Source organism: Onychomys torridus, chromosome 1 (genome assembly GCF_903995425.1).
Source record: "Onychomys torridus chromosome 1, mOncTor1.1, whole genome shotgun sequence".
NCBI lineage: Eukaryota > Metazoa > Chordata > Mammalia > Rodentia > Cricetidae > Onychomys > Onychomys torridus.
Window position 1 is genome coordinate 90,385,406 of NC_050443.1, and position 22,111 is coordinate 90,407,516.

General features: G+C 48.1%; 1 protein-coding gene across 9 annotated transcripts in view; it reads left to right on the top strand.

Moving 5' to 3' along the window:
* Mical2 (microtubule associated monooxygenase, calponin and LIM domain containing 2) overlaps positions 1 to 18,984 on the top strand; it is a 132,033-nt gene extending 113,049 nt beyond the window's left edge. For 2 of the 9 annotated variants that reach the window (XM_036189255.1, XM_036189254.1), the window contains exons 19-26: positions 348 to 566; positions 772 to 873; positions 2,295 to 2,420; positions 10,005 to 10,112; positions 11,368 to 11,554; positions 13,435 to 13,523; positions 15,225 to 15,327; positions 17,732 to 18,984. In XM_036189255.1, the coding sequence (XP_036045148.1) occupies positions 348 to 566; positions 772 to 873; positions 2,295 to 2,420; positions 10,005 to 10,112; positions 11,368 to 11,554; positions 13,435 to 13,523; positions 15,225 to 15,327; positions 17,732 to 17,772 (975 nt within the window). In that variant the 3' untranslated portion in view covers positions 17,773 to 18,984. The other 7 variants (XM_036189253.1, XM_036189252.1, XM_036189257.1 and 4 more) reach the window with 6 other exon arrangements.
* Positions 18,985 to 22,111: the final 3,127 nt, after the last annotated feature.

The window sequence follows — 22,111 nt, forward strand, 5'->3', positions numbered from 1 at the left end:
CATGTGCATACCGGTCTCATGAGGACTGGTTTCAGGTATATATCTGTGTCTCCTGCACACTCAGGTCAATCACATTCCCTGATGGGTCAGACCCTCCTTAAGGTATCCTAGGCAGTCTCAGAATAGAGATATGCATGGGGACCAGGTTGTAGAGGTTTGACTGGAGGGCTCTTGGACGAGCTAGGACTGAGTACAGAGGATACCAATACAGGTGCAGAAGTTCCTTCTCCACCCAGCCTAGTCTGTGACCTTTCTCAAGTGGCACCGGCTGCTGTGCCCTCTAGCTCCGGTCCTCATGGGGGTGGGACCTGTAAAGGGAAAGCAGCTGACTTCTCCCTCTCTCCCAGTTCTCCTCCGTGGTGGTGACAGGACAGGTACTCAGAGAACTCAATCAAGTACCTGCTAGTGGCGAGTGCCCAAGCAGACCCTGGAGAGCCAGGGCCAAGTCAGACCTGCAGCTGGGCGGGGCTGAAAATCTCGCCACCCTGCCTCCCGCCTGCCCAGGGGCGCTGGCCCTGTCCGGGGTGCTGCGACGTCTACAGCAAGTAGAAGAGAAGGTCCTTCAGGTGACCGCCCTCTCTGCCCACCTGTGTCCGTGTCCTGTCCTCCCTGCTCCTCAGCCACCCCGAGCGGGTCCCGTTTCCTCTGATTCCCTCCCTGTCTTCCGTCTGCTGTGTGTGAGGAGACAAACCTGGCTCACTCCTTCTCCTGACCTGAGGCAACCCTCATGGCCACTGTTACCCTCTTTCTCTTCTCTCACCTCGACTGCAGAAGAGGGCCCAGAACTTGGCTAACAGGGAATTTCACAAAAAGAACATTAAAGAAAAGGCAGCTCACCTGGCCTCCATGTTTGGACACGGGGATTTACCACAGGTAAACCAGGGGCTTTCGGAGTCTCCAGGAACCAGGGCTGGATGTCTAGTCAGGGAGCCATAAACCAGCCCCGGAAGCCCAGTTCTCTCTCCTTCCTTTTCTGTAATACAAGAAGCAATTCACTTTTTATGCCATTGATAAATTTGAGCTTGTGTCTAAGAGACTCAGATGCATAGTTTTGAGGGAGTAGACACATGATGACAGGGGAAACGGAGGCAGCAAAGTAAGATCAAGTGAAAAGAAACCCCCACTTAGCAAAAACAGGGGCTTGAAGACCCTAGTTGTGCTGAGTGTGGTGGCTCAAGCCTTTAATTCCAGCGTGACAGAGGCAGAGGTAGGTGGACCCTGTGAGCTTGAGGCCAGTCTGGTCTATAGAGTGAGTTCCCCGGTAGCCAGGGCTGCACGCTGAAACCCTGAGTTCATACAAAGTGACATTAAATCAAATGTAACAACCTAGTCAAGGGTGACTTTGGGATCTGATGCTGTCATCCACAAATGTGCTTGGGACGCATGTGGCCTGTGGACTGTAGCTTGGATACATGCATGCTTAGTTTCTAAGGAGACTTGGAGCTTCCTGAGAGGGAAAGAAGGGCTACTGGTCAACTGCAAGGCTCTGGGTGCCTTAAAGGTGAAAGCGAGCCAATTGCTTGTGCCGTTACAGCCCATTGCCCTCACCACCACCCCCAGTCAAGGAGCTGTGCCTCAACTCCAGCTCTGTCTCTCAAAGCAGCAATGCTAAGCTAATGCAAGAAACTTTGCCTTAGCATGGGAAGTAGAGCTTCCTCCAGACCACCTACATACTTAGAAACTGGTAGAAAAGAGAGAGTTGGTGTTCGCAGAGCAGGAACTAAGAATCACAGTGAAGCCCAGGAGGTGAGGATGGGGTATACTTGTGAAATCCTCCTCCTTCAGCAAGCTATCTCTAGAACACATCTCAGCCCCCTTCACTCAGCCTCCTCCAGCTGTCAGTGGAGTCATGCACAGAGGAGGGATATTCTGCATTGAGTTCTTTGCCAGAGTTCTAGCAGCCTCCAGGAGGCTAGCACAAATGTGTGCCTACAGCTATGGAAACCCCAGCTGTGGCAGGATGCCCCTATTGGCTCAGAGTTCTCGCCTCTGAGGCCGCAGCTGCTCCCTCATACCAAATTCTTCTATAAGGGTGTCCTATGAGCACTGCAGTCTGAGGCAGCTCTAGGCAGGAGCAAAACGGGTCTCCTTGGGGTATTTCAGGGAGCTGGAACTGGAGCAGAATGCAGTGCAGCCAGGAGCCACGTAATCCCACTTGGCTCCAAAGACGCACTTCTGTGTCATCCTGAGAGACAGGCCTCAGTGTCTGCTCCTCCATGGGTATATTAAAGGCACTATTGCTACACCTGTCACAGCTATAATCCTGCTTTCTTTCCTGTCTCTGTTCCATGCAGGATAAACTCCTGTCTAAACGTCTGCCTCACACTCATCCTCCATCTCCTCCCTCTTGCCTTCCGTCTCCTGATCCAGCTGCTCGTTCCTCTCCACCAGCTGCTGACTCTGTTTCTCCTGCCAGAAAGGTAGTCGTCCCTGAATCATCGCTGCCTCCACCCCCTGCACATTCTGAGATGTTCTCAGGCTCCATTTGGCCGGCACAGCCAAACATCTGGAGCCAGGCTTGGCTGGGATGAAAGTCTATTAGATATTGTACAACAGTCCTAGATCCAGTTTGGGGTTTGTGTTAGTGCATGCATCTAGCAGAACAGCTCCAGCCTGTACTGCCAGCATCACTCACACAGAAAGCATTCATCGGGGACCCGGATGCTGAGCCCTGCCCAGATACTGAGGAAAAATGAGGGGGAGGCTTTGGACCCCTTATTACAATGTGGATGGAAACACCACCCCATCATAAGAATAGTCACACATTTAATATGTGAAGTTGCTGAAATCTGGTGTACCTGACCTAAGCAAATGGCAATTTCATACAGTACACTTAATACAGTACTATTCATGAATTTTGTGAGATGTATGATGGGCAAGAATGTAAAAACAGAAAGAAGCCTGGAGAGGGTTCAGAGGCAGTGATAGGAGACCTGTGTGAAAGATTCCACAAGAGCAGTTTTCTAGACAGAGAGCTAGGGTGCGGTAGGAAGTGATCAACGTGTGTAAAGGTAGGCAGACAGGACCGACATGAAATGAGAGGACAGAATGCCTGGTGTCCCCTGGCTTTGGGATGACAGTGTGTAGGGATGTACATAGGGTGAGTACAGCACACAGCATGGTAGCATGTTAAGGAGTTTCATCCTGTCACTGGGCTACCCTATGTTCTTGAAGGATGATTTGGATGGCACTACAGATGTTAGCTTGGAGGAAGTGAGGCAAGAAACAAGCTGTGATTCAGTGGATAGTGAAGTGCTCTGTGAACAAGAATTAGTTTGGATCTGCGGCACATTTTTAACTTCCAAGATGAGTGAGTCCCCAGCTGAACAATCTGTTGGCCTGGCTCCTGCAGAGGTCAGCGTGCAGGGCTGAATGACCTGTCAGAAGGACTCCTGTTTTGCTTCTGTGTTATTGAGCTGGTGCACACCCAGCTTCATGCTGTTGTCTTAGCAAAAAGTTCCAAGTTGGCCCTGTTTTGTAATCGGAGGTTCTATTCCCATTACACATACATAAATACATACATACATACGTACATACATACGTACTTACGTACGTAATATATGATCATCGTTATGGAAGATTTGAAGCATTAGCAGAAGCCTGAGGTGCTGAGAGTAAGCAGCACTATAAAGTGGGATGAGCAAGAAGGGCCATCCCGTGACTGTGAGAATGGAGCAGGGACAGAGTCAATAAGAAGACTAAGGTTCAAGGAGAATCTTGGGGTCCATAGCTCTCAAGCTGAGGTTCAGTGGTCTCTCTGAACCAGATAGAGATGGAGCCCTGGCAGAGGCATCAGCCCATAAGTTGTGTCCATGGCAAGCCCCATACCTGGGGACAGGCTGAATGGGATTGGCTTCGAGATGGCCCTACCTCAGTAGCTTTGTTCCTTGTTTCTGTGGGCTTGATACTCTGTGGGCAGAGCCTTTCTGTCCCCCAGGCCAACCTCGGGCATGAGGTGGTTGTATAATTGGGACATTTTAACAGCTTCCACTTTTAGTTATGGGCCAATGTGTCTTTCAAATGTGACTGGGGATAATCTGGAAGCTCTTAGAAACCACCATGGCATGATGGGTAAGTCTGCGAATCTCTCTGTGCTTCAGTTTTTCCTCAGTGCCCACACTCAAAGACCCCTGCCACTCCCACTATGGGTTCATGGCAGGCAGTTGGGGATGGAGTTGTGGGAGTTCAAATGCAAGCCTCTTGGATAGAGTCTTCCCAGCCTTGCACCTACCCAACCGTTCCCTCCCTCCCAACTTCTCATCCTTAAGTCAGCACCAGGCTTGGCATGTGCAAAATCTACCATCATCCTTACCTCCCCAAGGATGAACCTGGCTGCCCCTTACAGCAGATGCTGACTTGTTGATAGACAGTTTCATCCCATCCTGATGGAGCTCAGGCCATCTTTTCCAAGAAGAAAACCTGGAGCTGGATGCCTCTTCCCATCAGATGAGGAAGTGCTCTGGTTGCCCAGTATGAGGCTGCTACAATTCACAGAAGCACAAGGAAGAAAAACATCTCGCATTTAGCCTTAGCTTCCTATCAGGTAGCATGCCCTGATCCTGCCTTGGGGTCTGGGACCCCAACTCTGAGAGTCCAGGATTGGTCACTTTGTGAGAGGAGCAGATTTGGCCAAACTTACTCTGAGGGTCACATATTACCCACAGGGATGCAAACATGAGTCACCATCCCCAGTCTGCATCTACCTTCTCAAGTGATGCTTTGAAGTTCAGATAGGTCCTATGGGGTTTTGTCTGAATAATCAGTCTTGAGGCCCTCTTTTGTGCCGCCCAGCATCGAAACCTTAGACTATGGGTTCCATGCCCAGTTTTATGACTAGCTCCATTTTCTCATTTGTCTCATCAAATCCCTATCACCCATTCTTTTTTTTTTTTTCTTTGAAAAGGGGAAGCCATGTCAATTTGGTCCATAGTTTGGCTGCTGACATTTGCCAAGGTTGTTGAGCTCTTACAAGAACAAGATGGTGGTGAATGCTTGCACAGCTGGACCAAGGATTGCTTTGCCCTGGCTTAGCCAGCTGACGGAGCCTGAAGAGGAAGGAGTCCCACCAGAGGAGCTTCCTCTACCCCCAGGGTGTTTGTGTTAAGACCAGACTTGCAGGATTTACTCTGGGATTTATGTATTAGAAGGAGATACCATCAATGGGCATGTTTTGGCTGGGCAACCTGTCTTGTATTATCCCTTGCTAGGATAGATCTCAAGGCCCTCTCCATCCTTAGCATCTTCCCTCTGTCCCAGGATAGGGCTAGACAGCATGTGAAGGTCTCCAGTGCACATTCCAGTCTAGGAGTATTTGAATACACCAGTGCTGGTGTGTATTAGGGAAGTAGGATGTTATTAAGTAGAAGGATCTGAGCTCAGAACCAGACTTGAATTTAAAGCACCACTCACTCACTGTGTGACTTTGGACAATGCAGTGGGCCTCTCTGAGCCTTAGTTTCTTAGCCTATAAGCTGGAGATGTATCAGCTACTCCTTGGGGTGATTAGAACATTGCAGTGATCCAACATATGCAAAATGCCTGAAATATTGAGTAAATGTTCCTTTTCCCAATAGAAGGAACATCTAGAAGAAAGCTCATTTACCTAAAACACATATCTCTAAAATAACAATCCTTTTAAGGAAATACTTTTAAGGGTTTCCATTTTCTACCATTGTCACATAAGAACAAACACTGTCCTGGCTAATTTAGAGTCCAAAGGGATTTCAGACCCACCTACAGGGTTAAATGCATATGATCAACTTTGCGTGCCTGTCACCACAGGTAAAGTTGGGCAGATGAAGACTCCCCCACGGGAGCTCACAGCCCTCAAGGCCTGCCTCATCTCAGCTTGAGCACATCATTTCCAATATCCTTAAAGAAGACAGTGTTGGTCCCTTGTTCTCCCCTTGCCTTGGGCAGAGACGAGGAACCAGGTCCAAAGGCCTGTTCTCTGTGGTTTTCTTATCTAGGGGCTCCTCAGTGGGAGATGTCCTTGACCCCCAAGACCCAAAAGACCACTCTGGCTCTCCTGACTGAATCTTCCCCTTCCCACAAACCCTCATCTCCAAATCCCTGGAAGCTTGATTCTTGCTCTTGTGTGGGCTCACTTGATGCTCAGAATATGCTAGCTGGCCACAGATAACTCAGCTCTGCAGAGTAGCACTGCCTGGATACTTGCTATGTGAGATGAGTTCTGGACCCAAGGTGGAGAAGTCCTACTGTTTTGAGTCAAGGGGCCCAGCAGCCTGCATCCTCTTCCATTGAGAGCATCATATCTGCCCTGCCAGAGGTAGAGAGATGGCTAACTGTCAGGACCACTGACATCAGGGATGCAGACTTGGGGAGTAGCTGAACCAGTCCAGTGTGAGAAAGACTCTCACATCTAGAGACCTGAGCTGGAGGGAGTCACAGGCTGTGTGAAGACTGTCTTCTTGGTAGAAGGCTAGCCACCCCTGCAGCCTTTGACACTGATGCTTGTGACAATATCTGTGTTACCATGTTTGAATCCAGAGTGTCTCAGGGAAGACAAAGCCACACCACTGTTTTTTGCAGAGAAGAGGGAGTCTAAAAACCAGAACTTAAAACTATATGTATGATAGTGCCCTAGTCTCCCAGGCTAACTTGCTGAGGACCTCTGGGTGCCCAGCACTATGTTAGGCTCCACCCAAGGTCTTTTGTTTTTGTTGTTAGTTGTCTGTGTATGTCCTACATGAACATATGCTGTGTGGGGCCACCTGCAGGAAGAGGCCTGGACCTCCTGGAGCTGAAGTTACAGGTGGTTATGGGTCACCTGATGTGGGTGCTGGGAACTGAACTCGGGTCCTCTGAAAGACTAACATGTACTTAACCTCTAAGTCACCTCTCCAGCCCCTACCAAGGGTCTTCTAGGGCACTTCCACAACCCTGGAAACTCGGGAGTAGAGAAACCAAGGTTCATAGCAGAGAAATAATGTATGTGGGGTTAGTCAAATGTCATGTGAGATGATAGGCTGCCCCAAATAACCAACCATTCTGTAACTCATTCTAAGGAATTCACTGAAAAATAGTTGGAATTCAAAAGGAACAGAAAATAGTGAAAAAAACATCCAAATGTAATTCTTGAAAATTATAAGACTATAAGTTATGTAAGAACTGCAAAACCAGTCCCAGGGGATTCTAAAATTGCTAATTCTTAATGATTTTTGGTTAACTCACCAAATTATCCAGTTTCACTTTTAAATAAATTCTTCCCAGGCAGATTGCCAGTGTTCCCTTCATCTAGCCCCCACCCCCACAAACACATGTGGCTTGTCATTCAATATATGTGACTCTGCTTGATGCTGTAGTCACTGCAGGATGAACTTTCTTCTCCAGGTCTGTCCATGAGCTGTGCCTTTCATCGTTTCTCAGAAGACAGGCCACCTGGTAACTCTCCAGCTGGTGAAAACATGGTCCCCAGGCAGAGACTTGGTTCTAGTCTCCCTTTCACAGAGCCAAGAGAGTCATCCTCCTGTCAAGAAATAGAATGAGCTGGATGGATGGCTCAGTAAAGAGCACTGTTGTTCTTACAGAGGACCTGGGTTCAATTCTCAACACCCTGGTGGCTCACAACTATAACTCCAGTTCCAGGGAATCTGATGCCCTCTTCTGGCCTCTGAGGGTACCAGACACGTACATGGTACATGTACATCCATACAGGCAAACCCTCATACACATATAATAAAATAAATAAATCTAAAATAATTTTTTAGAAGGAAGATAACTCCCAGTCCTCAGAGAGATACTCACTTTCACCCTGGTCTTGAGTAGGCTTCAAGAGTCCTCTCATCCCTTGGGGCAGGTCTCCATCCTTATGAACCTCTGTAAATCCCATTTATGGCTCAGGGATCTGGGATGGTTCCCAGTGGGTGGGAAGAGCAGCTAAGAGACCCACTGCCGACTTAGTTGGCTCATAATGAAAAACTGGGTATGGTCTTCATTTGGGACATTACTTTCTCACAACTCCTCACTCAGCTGCCAGGTAACTTGCGCAGCTGGTTAGAACAGCGGATCAGGCTGTAACTATCCCAGTGTGTTTTGGGGGACACCCCCAGCACCCTCACAGCCCTCTGCAAGCTTCAGTGATTTCTCCCTAAGATAGGATTGCTCAGAAGTTCAGTGGCATAAAGTGCTTATTAGCTAAGTAGTTAATAAGGTCTCATTAGACACTGGGGTTTCTAGTCTCAGACAGTACAAGCTAAATCTCGGCTCCATCAGGAGGCAGGTACTGCCTGTGGGTGTTGTGGTACCCCTCATCTCCTTCCTGGGAGAGTGATATGGAGCCAGTTCACATCATGGGAGGCTGGGAAGGCAGTACCTGTGGGGAAGCTAGCCTCCACCCCCCTCTTTATTTTCAAACAAACCTTATGTTCTACAAACTCTATATGACTCAGGGCAGAGTTGGGACCCCGCCAGGGGATAGAACATCAGACAAGCAATGGCTTATTGTCCTGAACCCATACACCTGAACCTTCCTAGAAGAAGGAGCCAGGTTCCTAAAAGTAGGGAGAGGTTGTGTCAAAGCAGAATTCTAATCTTTCCCAGACTAGACCAGGCAGGGACAGGGCTAGGGGGTGCCTGGCCTGGCAGCTGCTGCTCACAAGTCAAGACACAGAGGCTTTGCACAAGCTGAGGCAGCCCCAACATACACTAGAGAGATCAGAACCCCTTACCCCAGCAGCCTCGAGAACCACCTCATATAGAGTAACTACCAAACTGCCCTCAGTGGTACAGCTTCCAGACTAGCCAAAGGTGGAGGGTCTCTGTGGCCTTCTCTCCCGCCTGCTCAGCTTCCTTTCTGTTCACCCCCATGATAACTGCTTTGTCTGGGACCTGAAGAGTTTAGCCTGGGATGCTGGGGTGGCTCTGCTCCAGGAGCTGGGGTCCATGCTTGGTTGTAGTTCCCAATTCTGCTTTGTTCTCAAGCCTGGCTCTTAACCACATTGGACGTGGCTCCCAGGAGCAGTCTTGGATTTGGATGGAAGGCATTGTTTCATCATACAAGACTCAGTGTTACTTGAGGCAACTTGTACCAGAGTCCTGGAAGTCTAAATAGCTTGCTAGTTCTGTCCAGCCACGCCTCTCAGAGGTTGAATTTGGAAGGCAGCAGGGCCTTGGAGCCTCACTCCCTCAAAAGTCTGGGGATCACAAATAGTACCTCTGGCCTCTTGGGCTATGCATTATTCACCTCCTGTCAGAGCAGACAAAGCCTTCCCAGTGTGATCTGTTGGAGCTGCTGGGGAGGAAGGGGCTTAGAGGAGCTCAGCTGGCCTGGATGTGGGAATATTCCATGCCCTATTTGAGCTGTTGTTCAGTGGTGCTGCCCTGTAGCCACCCTTCCAGGGCTGTCTTCTGGCTGCTATGCTGAGCAGGTCACGGGGCGGGACTAAGACCTAGCTTCTCTCTAGATGGGCTCCAAGGCATGCAACAAGCTCCTAGACTTAGTTCAGTCTTTTAGGAAAATGCAGATCTTTGTATCTTAGAAAACAAACCGCAGACACGTTATGTACAAACTTCCTCCCCCCCCCCACCCGGCTGTAATTCCACTGTGATTTTGTTGTTAGTTTGGGGGTTTGTTGTTTGTTTTTCTGAGTTGGGGGCAGGATCTCATTCTATAGTTCAGGCTGATCTAGATCTCACTCTGTCACTCAAGCTGGTCTCACATCCACAATAATCCTCCTGCTTCAGATTGCTGAGTTTTGGAATTCCAGTCCTGTGTCACTGGCTCTATCTCTGTGATTGAACAACACTGTATAGCTCATAGAAGTAGAAATGTGCACTTTTTCCTTTTGCTACCTCTAGTTTTGGGGTTCTTGCCTTCTGTCCATTTCTGTAACTCTGGGGTCCACTCCTGGTGGTCTGGTTTACCTCTGGAGACTCTGGGGTTCTGCTTTCCTGTGGGCTGGGACCCTCTTCCCTTGCCCTGTGCTCCTGCTGGGTGCTAACCGCCTTTCCTTTGTCTGTTTCCTTACCTCTGCTCTTGGCAGCTCACAGTAGGGAAAGTGTCCAGCGGGATAGGGGCTGCAGCTGAAGTTCTGGTCAATCTGTACTTGAATGATCACAGACCTAAGACACAGGCCACCTCTCCAGACCTGGTAAGGAAATGCACTGTCAGCCTCCACCTGAAGATATTTGCCCAGCCTCACCAGACAAGAGAATGGGAGGATCCAAAGAAACCCCTTTCTCAGGGAACAAGGGGTTGCTGAAAGTAGACTAGATCCAGCAGAGGCTCAGGGAAGCTACATTTCCTCAAAGACTGGCTTCACTTGGGTCCTTGTGGTTCATTTTCCAGGCAAGACATGCTCCTTGCTGCCTGTGGCTTCCAGGATCTATTCAGTATCAGACCTGCAGGACAAGTCCTCCACCTTCAGCATTTAGTGTCCAGCCTAAGTGGACCTGGGAACTGAGACATGCGTGGCAGGGCGAGCACATCTTCCCTCTGCCTCTCTCCCTCCTCTCTCTAAGTGGCATGTTGCCATCAGCAACACTGCGCTGATTGTTGATCTGGTCTCCTTTGGGCTCACTGATCCGGAATTGCCCAGCACCAGCCTGCTCCAATCCTTCCCTTCCCCATTGCAAGTGTGGAGGGAACTGTAAGGCACAGGCCCCCTTCCCTGCACTCTCTTGAATAGATCGGAGGTCACACTCAGTCCTCACTGGATCCCTCTACTGCAGGGGGCAACGACATATATCACACCCTCTCTTGGTTTCTTTTCCTGTTACTGTGAGGGACTACCCTGACAGACATAACCTCAGGGGAGAGAGTTTCTTTAGCTCACAGTTCAAGGCATGGTCCGTCACAGCAGGAAGTCAAGCAGGAACTTGAAGTGGGTGACCACATTGCATCCACAGGCAGGCAGCAGAGAGGGATAGATGGAGGCTCACTGCTGCTGTCTATGCAGTCCAAGCTCCTAGCCAGAGAATGGTACCACTCAGAGTGGGCGGGTCTTCCCACCTCCGTTAACTAATCAAGGTAATCCACCACAGGTATACCCAGAGCCTCATCTCCCAGGTGAGACTAGATTCCGTCAAGTTGACAAGTAGCACTGATCATCACACATGGTCACCCAGTGACATTTATCCTCTAAGACGGACCACAGGAAACCAACACTAGGTAGACATATTCAAGCAAGATGTCCACTCATTTAGATCAGCCTGGAGGAGAGCCCCTGCAAGGGTGAAGGCTGTGTGGGGAGTGTGTCTTCCTGCTCCATGCTCTTGTCTGCAGTAACATAAGCAGCAGCCAGGAGCCCTGAAGATGCTGTGGTTTGATTAAGAACTTCAACATCCATAGGCCTGGCCTTTAAAGATTTATTCACCTAGCACATTGCTCTTTTCTCCTGGCCCTAGGAATCCGTGAAAAAGACATTTCCCCTGAGCCTGGGTGGCAGCGACACCTGCTACTTTTGTAAGAAGCGTGTGTACGTGATGGAGCGGCTGAGTGCTGAGGGTCACTTTTTCCACCGGGAATGCTTCCGCTGCAGCGTCTGCACCACCACCCTGCGCCTGGCCGCCTATGCCTTTGACTGCGATGAAGGTAACCCTGGCGGGCAAGATAACACTGGCCTCTGTCTCAGATGTGACCTTGCTCTGGAGGCTGCAGGGCCCCCAACACTTACCAACAAGGGAGTATGATATCATCAGGAATGCTCCTTAGGGAAACGGAAAGATCCTACTGTAGAGAGCAGAAGCTGTTGGCATCGACAGTGCACCAGACACAATGACACCTGCTGTCTGCTCAGGGCCCTCACTTATCTCACTCAGCCCACCGCTTTCCATGGTACCCATGAGGCCAAGATAAGCAAACCCGATGAACTGTGCGACATGCCCGGAATTGAACCAGTTATACCTGGGGTGTAGTAAGAACTTAATGAGCGATGGCGTACTATTACAGCATGTGGGGCTGGGGAGATTGCTCCGGAAGTTAAGTGCCTGTCTGGCAACCAGGAGGACTTGAGTCCTGAACCCGTGTTTTGTTTTGTTTAAATAGGACCAGATATCATGGTGCACACCTATAATCCCAGCACTGGAAAGGCAAAGTCAGGTTGGTCTTTGGAATTTGAGGCCATCCTGGTCTACATAGTGAATCCCAGGCCAGCCTGAGATACATAATGATATTATATCTCAAAATAAATAATTAGAAAAAAGGAAAAAGAGAAGCAGTGTTTGCTGGTGCATGTTCTTAACCCCAGCACTGGAGAGACCACACAGGTGGATCCTTAGGGCTCTCTGGTTGGCCAGCCTAGGCTACTTGGTATGTTCCAGGCCAGTGAGCGACCCTGTCTCAAAACAAAAGCAGAAAGTCAAGGTAAAAGTACCTGAAGAACTATAGCTGAGCTTGTGCTCTGACGCCCCCCCACACACACACACAACTAACCCCACACACATACCTGTATAAACATACACAAAGTATGAATTATAAAACTGGCCTCAATATTAGTGCCTCTGTGGATAAGTGGCCTACCAGAGCTCACCAGCCAAGAATTACATTCACTATATGAAGAGATCAATTTCAATTCATCAGTATTTGATATTACACTGTCATTCTGAATGTGGGACAGAATGACACAGTGCTTATGATTATGTGCCTTCAAGCTGTCCTACCTGGGGTGGACCCGGGCAGTAGCACCTACTTACTGCATAACCTTGGGGCTGTTACTTAAGTTCTTGGGTCCTCAGTTTCCTCATCTGCAAGATGAAATGATAGGACCTGTGTGGACGCTGCACACCAATGATCCTAGCACTCTAGAGACAGAGTCAGTAAGATTCTGGGTTCTAGACCAGCCTGGGCTACGTATAGAGACTCTGCCTCGGAAGAACAAAACAAAGAAATAATAGGTCTTATTCATGAGGATGAGGGAGTTGATGAACTAAGTTCTATGAAGTATTTATTAGGTTTTATCATCATCATCATCATCACTATTATCACCATCATTATTGTTGTTATCATAGAAGCAGACAGCAATGCTGTCCTAGAGAGTACCCAGTGGTCCTGGGCAGTGGCTCTTTTACCCAGCACGTACCCTGCCCAACTCTTTCCTCTCATCACTGGCCAGCTGCACTGACCCTCAAGATTCCAGAAAGGACTGAGGAGCTGATACACGGAGCTACCTATTTTTCTCCCTAACAACTGGCCTTGTGAAGAAATCTAACTTCTGTTTGGGTTGGGAGTCACCTGAGGGTCTTTAGCCCCACTCAGGGAGTCTCCCATTGCCAGCACCTTCTCTGAGGGAGGAGGCAGCAGAGTATAGCTGCCTTTTCTCGGTGCCACGTTAGGGCAGCTGTATAAGCCCTTGCTCATGTCTGACCTGGGCTGATTTCCATGGTTGTTGTGTTCTGCTTGGACAGGGATGAGCGTTTGTCCCCATGGTTCTGTCTACAGAGGAAAACTGTATGTGTGTATATCTCTTCTCACAGGCAAATTCTACTGCAAGCCCCATTTCACTCATTGTAAAACCAACAGCAGACAACGGAAGAGGCGGGCAGAGCTGAAGCAGCAAAGAGAGGTATGTTGGTCTCAAAGTGCTGGGAGAGCAGGGGCGGTCCCTCCCCCTTGGTGAGGTCTCTAAAGGCAACCTCAACATGAGACAGACTTCTCCAGCCCTGAAGGGAAAGAGACTGCTCCCAAATAAGTAAGAATCCCTTCTAGAGTGTTCTTTTGTCTTTGTCTGTTCAGCAGCCCCTGGGGTTGGCCCTGTTTCAGACACCAGCTCCCTGATAAGTGGCTAGCTTCTTCTGAGACATCAAGAAATGTTTGCATATGTGTCAATACTGAGCTGTATCGTGAACTGTGCAAAAGCCATGTGGTCCCTCTGTGCCCAGGAGCCACAGGCACTGCTTGCAGGAGGAAGGCCAGGTTTCCAGGTCCCTTCCTAGGCTTTTAAAGCAGCCGCTGAATGTATCCCTGGTTTGTGGTATTGCCCCGCCTCTGGCAGCTCTCAGGAAATACCTTCTCTCCAGTTTGATGAATCACCTAGCACCAATTGAAACCGACAACTTGAACTTTCCTAATGATAGAGTCATAGGCTCACTGTAGGAAAATGAGAGAGTAGATAAAGTAGAGCACTAAAATCACCTATGACCACTTACCTTGGATAAGCTCCAGTTGACATTATGGCAACTGTTCAAGACTACTGGCACTTGGAAGAGTTGACATTGTACTCCATCACCTCTCCGTCCAGATGTGTGAGTAGGTCACACCTCTATGGCTTTCTCAGCTTTATCTCCACTGACAGAATATCAAGAACAGTTTTCTGTGATACTGAACATTCTTTTTTAAAATTTTCCCCATTTTATTCTATGTGCATTGTTTTTTTTTTCTACATATATGTCTGTGTACCACATTTGTGCCCTGTGGCCATGGAGGCCCAGGCACTGGAGTTACAGATGGTTGTGAGCCACCATGTGGGTGTTGGGAATCAAACCCAGGTCTTCTGGAAGAGTAGCCAATGCTTTTAAACCATGGAGCCATTTCTCCAGCCCCTATATAATCTCAGCACTTGAGAGGTTGAAGCAGGAAGGTTTGAATTTGAGGCCAGTCCAGTCTATGCATGAAGTTCAAGGGCTGTCTGAGCAACTTAGCCACACTCTCACTCAACAAAAGTGGGGAAGGAGGGGAGAAGGGGGGAAGCCGTACAGAGGCTGACAGAAGTAAAAGGTTTTTTGTTTTTGTTTTTAAATGAAATAGGATCTCATGGTGTAAACTTGACTGGCCTGGAACTCAATAGCTAGCCCTCAAAGTCACAGAGATCTACCTGCCTCTGCCTCCTGGATGCTGTGATTAAAAAGTGTGCACTGCCACACCTTGCTTAGAAGTATAATCTCTAATGCTATTAAAAGATTATATTTTATGCATGGTCAGTAATCTGCTCCAGTAGTTCCATCCTGTTGGGCTTTTACACCATTTAATACTTTTATCTTGCAAAGATTTTTTACAACGAATATATTTGCATACAAATCTTAATCTCTATTTCTAATTATTCCTGTACTATATAACAATACAAGTAGGTATGCAAGGTTGAAAGGCATGCATACTTTGAAGGCTAGTGAATGGCATGGTGAATTTGCCCCTTTAAAACAAGTTGTACCCACGTTCAACACCAACATGGGAGCCACTCCAGTTAAAGTTTTCCTGGCTCAGTCTGCTCTATTGGAGGCAGCCTCTGAGACTCTTGGACTAAGTGCTCTTGCTTTGCTCTCTTTCTCAGGAGGAAGGCACTTGGCAGGAGCGGGAAGCACCACAGAGAGACGCTCCCACAGAAAGCTCTTGCGCAGTGGCGGCCATCAGCACGCCAGAAGGCAGCCCCCCAGGTATCTCCACCTCCTTCTTTAGGAAGGCACTGAGCTGGCCTTTCAGGCTGACAAGAGGCCTGCTCGACCTGCCCCGGAGCCTGCTTAGGTGGATGCAGGGACTCCTGAATGCTGCTGGCCACCATGTCAGGGACAATGCTCACAACTACTGCTTCACGTTTGAGCTCCTGTGCCTGGGGCTGCTGCTTCTCTGGGCCTTCTCTGAGGTCCTGGGCGCCATGTACAGGGAGTCTGAGGAATCCCTGGGGAACATCCGCAGCTGGTTGCTCAGGTTCATCCCAGTGAAGCTGCAGTGAGGCAAATGCCACCCCACAGTGCCCTAACATTTCCAAGTGTAGACTGCGACATTTGTAGTTTGCTCAGGCTCTGGCCAGCATCTGTAACCAATTAGCTCCAAGCCAAAGAGTCCCACGTTGGCCACCTCCACCTGGTTTTGACAGGGTCGAGCATCTATCCATGGTGCTAGGGCCAGGGACAACATGAAGGATTTTTTTTAAAAACAGCTTTGTATTTAATTTTGTCTTTTCATACCAAAGCGAGCCATATTTCTGGGTTTACATTTCAATTTTTAACTTTTCATAAGCCAAAAGAAAGCATTATTTTTCTACAACTATCAATACTTCTAACCATTTTAACTTTTATCACCAGTTTTACAAGGCCCTTGAACTTGGCAATGAGTTGAGATTTATTGTTGCCAGCAAAGTTAATGAGCTGAGACTTTAGAGCCACAAAACAGAGAGTGCCATCACCAGACCAATGCCTTTTGATTTTGCAAAGAGATGTCATCTGTTCACAGTGGGGGCTGCGTTTGTTTGCTTGTTTTCAAGAACACATATGTATACAATCAGTGAGGTTAAAGACATAAGTAGAGGGGTAGAATAAACCAAAATTAACCGAAGCACACAGCAATGTGTCTGTCCTCGGGGTTGGGGAGAGGTATTTTACACCTATCTTTTGAAGTCAAAAAGCCTGAAGGCTTTCCCTCATGCCCACCACAGGGCTACTGCACTGTAAACATACATTCCCCACTCCTCACTAATGGGGTACTGCAGTGAAACCCATTGGCACTTAGACCTGAATAGCTCTGTCAGGCTGAGGAAATGCTGAGGACAAACTATTTCAGATGGTGTCTTTTTCACCCCTATCAAGTCCCCAACCCAGGCTGCAGACAGAGCCAAAGCCGCTCAGGTCCATCATGGTCAGGCTGTCTCTCCCTGGTGTCCTTTGAACCTGAGGGCACTTGCTGGCCCTGATCAGTGAGCCTTGCTGGCGGTATCCTGGCTGCTCAGTCACATGGCTGTCTTGCATATTTCACCCACACAGTCAAAGAACCTTCTCCTAGTGGCCCAGGAAAAGAAAAGTGTCTGGTTTGGGGTGGCTTAGAACCCGGAAGTGTTTTCTACTCTGGATGTCTGGAAAAGCCTCCAGCTGTCCCCACCCAATTCTATGATGCTCAGCTTGTGCAGCATGCTGAGCAGCTGGAGGGCTGCTAAGGGCCTTCTAGGTACTCAGGGAATCTACCGTCACCAGTACAGTATAGCTATGGAGAACTGTGACCACTAGAGCACCCTCCAAGATTAAGGCCGTCTTGAAAGCTTTGACATAAGTTTCTGTAAGGGGGAAGAGGGGTGTGTTCCTAGAGACTCTGTCCTGAAGCCATGGGAAAGATAGGGCATGGCTGTGTTCAAGTCTATGGGAACCAGCACCCCTGACCTTGTTGGAACTATTGCCAGTGTGATGACGTACAGTGTATTTGTCCCACTTGTAGCTGGGGTTTTAATGGTCAAGTGTGGTGGGAGAAGCCCTTGAGTCCTATTATGTTTCATTATGCCCCATGAACTCTGGAGGTCAGATTATAGTGATTGTCTCCAGCTCAGGGTGGGCTGAGATGCTCTGTGGAATGCTCTGGGAAGCCAGAGTGAACGCTCTAAAAAATGTCATTTATAGCCACAAGGAGGCTGGTTTGAATTACTCTGGTAGACAGGGTGTGTCTGTCACAAGGCCCAGACATCTATATGTTTTGAGACCTTGAACCTTCCTGGTGGGCAACAGCAGGGGCAGGTCCTGGGAGACAGACACTCCAGAAATGAATTTGCCTCAAGGATGAGGATGAAACCCCAGAGGACCATGGATAAGGGGGCTAGCAGGGCGCAAGGTCCTGGGAACATTTGTGGACATGAACGGGGTTTTGTGGATGTGCAGACCCCATGCATCCACTCTTGGAAATGGATGGCTGGCCGCCACCAGGAAGGTCTATGTCTCCTAAGCAAGCATTGATTTGTGGGGGACTGTGGTTGCTCTCTCGTCACCCCCAAGGCCTTTTCCTCTTGTGATGTTGTTCTGCTCCCTCGCTAAGACCTCCTTTCTGTCTTTCTCTTTCCAACCTCACACTTGTGGCCGCCAGTGAGTTTCAGCCTTCCCGTCCTACATCCACTTCTTGGCTGACACTCCTGCTCTAAGGTGACTCATTTTCTTGGCAATTTTCGGAGAGAGGTACTAACCCTAACCCGCTTTCTGCACCCCATTCTCTGCGTCGGTGGTATTGGGTAGCACTAACTGTGTCTTGCATACTAACGGACTCCCTAAGGCATGAGTGGTTAACAGCATGGGGTGGGGGTCAGCTTGAAAGCCGTGTTCTGCCTTCCCTTCTTTGGAGCCCAGCCAGCAGCCTGGGTCCACAACAAGTGCATGCCCCCCACCCTCGCTGGCCTCTATGCATGTTTTCTCTGTTGCACCTTCAAAGGCTCTTGTCTTCTTGGGAGGGTTCACCATGATTGAGGGCTCTGTGGCCTTTGAAAACATTTCTGCTTAGTGACCTTTTGAAAAGAACATGTCTAGGAATATCTTCTTCAGTCAGTTCTAATACAAAGATTACCAATGCCTTTGATTGGAACCATAAGTGACTCAGTGTGGCGAGGTTTTAAAATTGGGCTTGTTCCCAGACTTGTGGCCAGTCTGACCCATGTTCTGTGCTGTGACTACAATGAAGCTAGCAAGCCCTTCCTCTGTTTCAGCAGAGCTAATCCTAGGGCCTTGCTATGCCTTTCATATGCCTCCAGGCTCTTACATCCGTACTGGTTCAGAAGCTTTAATCAGAGCAGTCATGGTCGCAGGACAAGCACTGGCTTTCAGAAATAACCCAGGTCAGCCACTGTCAATGGTCCTGTCAATCTATCTAAAGCGCATAGTCCCTCTGTTCATTTACCTGGACCAGTGGGATGGTCATGTGCTACGACAAAACGTGGTCACATGGAGGGCAGAGAGCAGTGAGAATCTAGCCCCACATCCTCAGACCACAGCCAGAGTCTGTCTCGCCTGTAGCTAGAGCTACCCTGCCCTTCAGTTTCTGCCCAGCCCTGCATGCTGCACTTGCCTGCTACACTGGCGCAGAGCCCAGCCAGTACAAAGCCCTCTCCTCTCCTCTCTTCTCTTCCAGCATTCCCCCCTCTAAAATGTCAACCAAAGAGAGCCCCCCCCCTTGCTCTCAGCCTCTTTAGCTAGCCTCCTCCCTATCTCATGGCCAGGCATGTCTGTGACCCTAGACAATTCATTTACAGTGCCATATGGAACCCTGTATTTTACACACAGCAAAACGATGTCTAGGTTTATTTATGATATTTGATGCTGTAAATGAAAATAAATATGGTTCTTTATAAAGCTCATCGTTTCCTCTCTTCTTTGCCGTGGAAGCTTCTAAATCTCAAACACAGGCACCAGTTTAGGGGAGCCATCCTCTCCTAAACTGCTGGTGGGGCTTGCACTTGTTGTGGTGGTGACCCGGGACTCTCTGGGGCTGTGCCAGGGCAATCGGAAATATTACCCCAGGGTAATATTTGGAAAAATGTCACCAATACTCCGGTGCCAGGCTTTGGGGTCTCTTCCTTAAAATGTGTGGTACTTTGCTGTTCTAGATGCTGGGCAGAGGAGGACAAGGCCAGTGTGACCCCAACTTTTAGGAACAGGCTGTGTTGACAGCCATCAGAACCCATTTTCCTGGTACCTGCAGGCCATGGCTCTGTAGGAGGGCTTTACCAAAAGTCCCACCTGTTTGTGTTCTAATAGAGAAAAAAAAATGAGTCTTTTCATGGTTTGTACTGGCCCACTCAAGTGATGGGAGAAAGGTAAGGAGGAAGGAGTGGGTGTCAGTCTCTGGAGGGCAGTGAACCAGGAAGTATGCTCATCAGCACCCTGTGCTATGAGGTTCTGCCCACCTGGCCACTCTGAGCACAGTGCCAAGCAGGCTCTGCCCAACTCTACTCTGTGTATGGGAAGGACTTGGAGTCTCCCTTGACTATTCTGGACAGTGCCAGATCTCCCCAGGGAGGAATGTCTGCCATTGTCATTGGGTATGGTTGGGCTTCTAATATTGGCATAAGAAGCCTCCTGAGAACTATGAGGGCCCTGGCATCTCCCAGAGAGGATTTCTGGGTTTCCAGTCTCCACCTCAGTTGCTGGTGCTTGTATCTGCCTTCAGAGCCATCTCAGGTTGTGACCTGGGGTCCCTGTCTCCTTCACTTCTGTTCAAGGAAGGCTATTAGGGACCAGAGGTCAAGTGGAGGGGTGGGGGGAATGACCGATTCCTTTACCTATGCAAGTTACTGCCCGAGGCATTATTCCAGACCCAAGAGACATAGCAGTGGGCTCCGAAGCCCTTGTACCTCCCTAACATTTAAGAAGTGCATGCCTTAGATTGCTGTTTGGATTCTGATTCAGCTTGTCTATGCTCCTGCTCATTCACCCATTTACTTCATTTTACTAAGCACCTACTGTGTGCTAGGGAATACAGCTAATCTTGCCAGTCTCTCTAAGTCTTGAAGGCTCATGTTAAGTCTCCGATAGAGCCCTCTAGTGAATAAGTTTAAGTGTTTGGGTTAGCTTTCTCATACCTACTTGCAAAGTGTCTTGATTTGATTTAGTTTGACTATTATTATAACCCTACATAATTGGTATTTGGTAGAATATTCTTTAATCCAAAAACATTGGAGACTTAATTTTTTGTGATTGGGAGATCAAATCCAAGACTTTGTATTAGCTAGGCAAGCACTCTACCAACCCTAAGACTTAATATTTTTAAAGTGGTCCAATAGAATTAAATATTAAGTAGATGGAGAGATGGCTCAGTGATTAAGAGCACTAGCTACTCTTCCAAAAGTCCTGAGTTCAATTCCCAGCTACCACATGGTGGCTCACAACCTTCTATAATGCCATCTGATGCGCTCTTTTGGTATGCAGGTGTACATGCAGAAAAGAGCACTCAAATAAAAAATAATTAAAAAAAACGTTTAAAAATATTAAATAAAAGTTCCAAACACAAGTCAGACAAGGTAGCTATGCCCACAATGCCTGCACTGGGGAGGTGGTGACAGGAGGGTCAATAGTTCAAGGTCACCCTCAGCTACATAGCAAGTTCAAGAAAAACTTGGCTACATGAGACCCTATCTCAATAAAATATCCCACCCACCCCCCAAAAAAGAAGTTCCTATTGGAAAAAAAAATCTGTGTTATATGTAATATGCTAATACACACACTTATATATGTATTAAATACAATTAAATATTTGTTAGATCAAAGGGGATGAGTCTCTGAGTTTTAGAACTGCTGACAAAAAAAAATTCATGTGGGGATTTGACCATGTACACTTTAAATATTTTTAAAGTGTGTGTGTGTGTGTGTGTGTGTGTGTGTGTGTGTGAGAGAGAGAGAGAGAGAGAGAGAGAGAGAGAATGAATGTGGGCTTGTACACATAAGTACAGTACCCTTGGGTACCATAAGAGGGTATTGGATCCCCTGGATTTGAAACTAAAAGTGGTTGTGAGATGTCAGATGTGGGTGTTGAAAACCATACTCAGGTTCTCTAGAAGAGGAACGGTTGCTATTAACCACTGAGCCATCTCTCCAGCCCCAACTATCTACATTTTAAAACCAGCATGAAAGCCAGGCATGGTGGCACATGCCACTAATCCTAGCACTCAGGAGGAAGAGGCAGGCAGATGTCTGTGAGTCTAGGCCAGTCTGGTCTATGTAGTGAATTCCAGGACAACAAAGGATATACAGAGACCCTGTTTGAAAACACCAAAAATAAATAAATAATCAAATCATGTAATTGTAAAAATTAAAATATTAACTATGCAGTCAGACTGGAAAAAAGAAAAAAATTTGAATTAAATATAATAACACGGAAGTTCACTGCCATGGTATTTAAAGAGTCCACTTAAAGCAGGTAGAATGGGCACCTCCCACAGTGACACTGAGGACGTTAATCTTTACTGAGCAATGACCCAAGGATAAGTGAGGAAAGGCTGTGGACAAATAGTTCCCACCTATGCAAATTCAAGAAGCAAACACTGGAAAAGAAAAAGGAAGCACTTGGGGGAAACGTCCTCTCCTGACTTTCAAAGGAATATAGGTGAATCCTGTTAACCACCTGTCAGCAGGGAGACAGAGAAGTAGTGATGGTGAGGAAATATATGAGTTTAGGATTGACAGCAGGGACAGCCTGTCTCCTGAAAGGCAATATAGCAACCAAGATTAAGTCTCAGAAAAGGGCCTTGACCTTTGGCCCAGTAAGAAAGAAATCTCCGTGTACATTGAATATTGGGTGGGCTGTTCCTCGTTCCTCTGGACTGTTCTTTTTGTGATTTAACACCCCACAACCCACCACTACCCCAAAAATCTTTAGTCAAAAAGTGTCCGCCCCGTCAGTGCCCTGGGGCAGCTGCTACCTGCCCGGCACTTTCTCTGTGGCCATCTCTGGGCCAAGCTCTCCAGGGCCAGCCCCTCATTA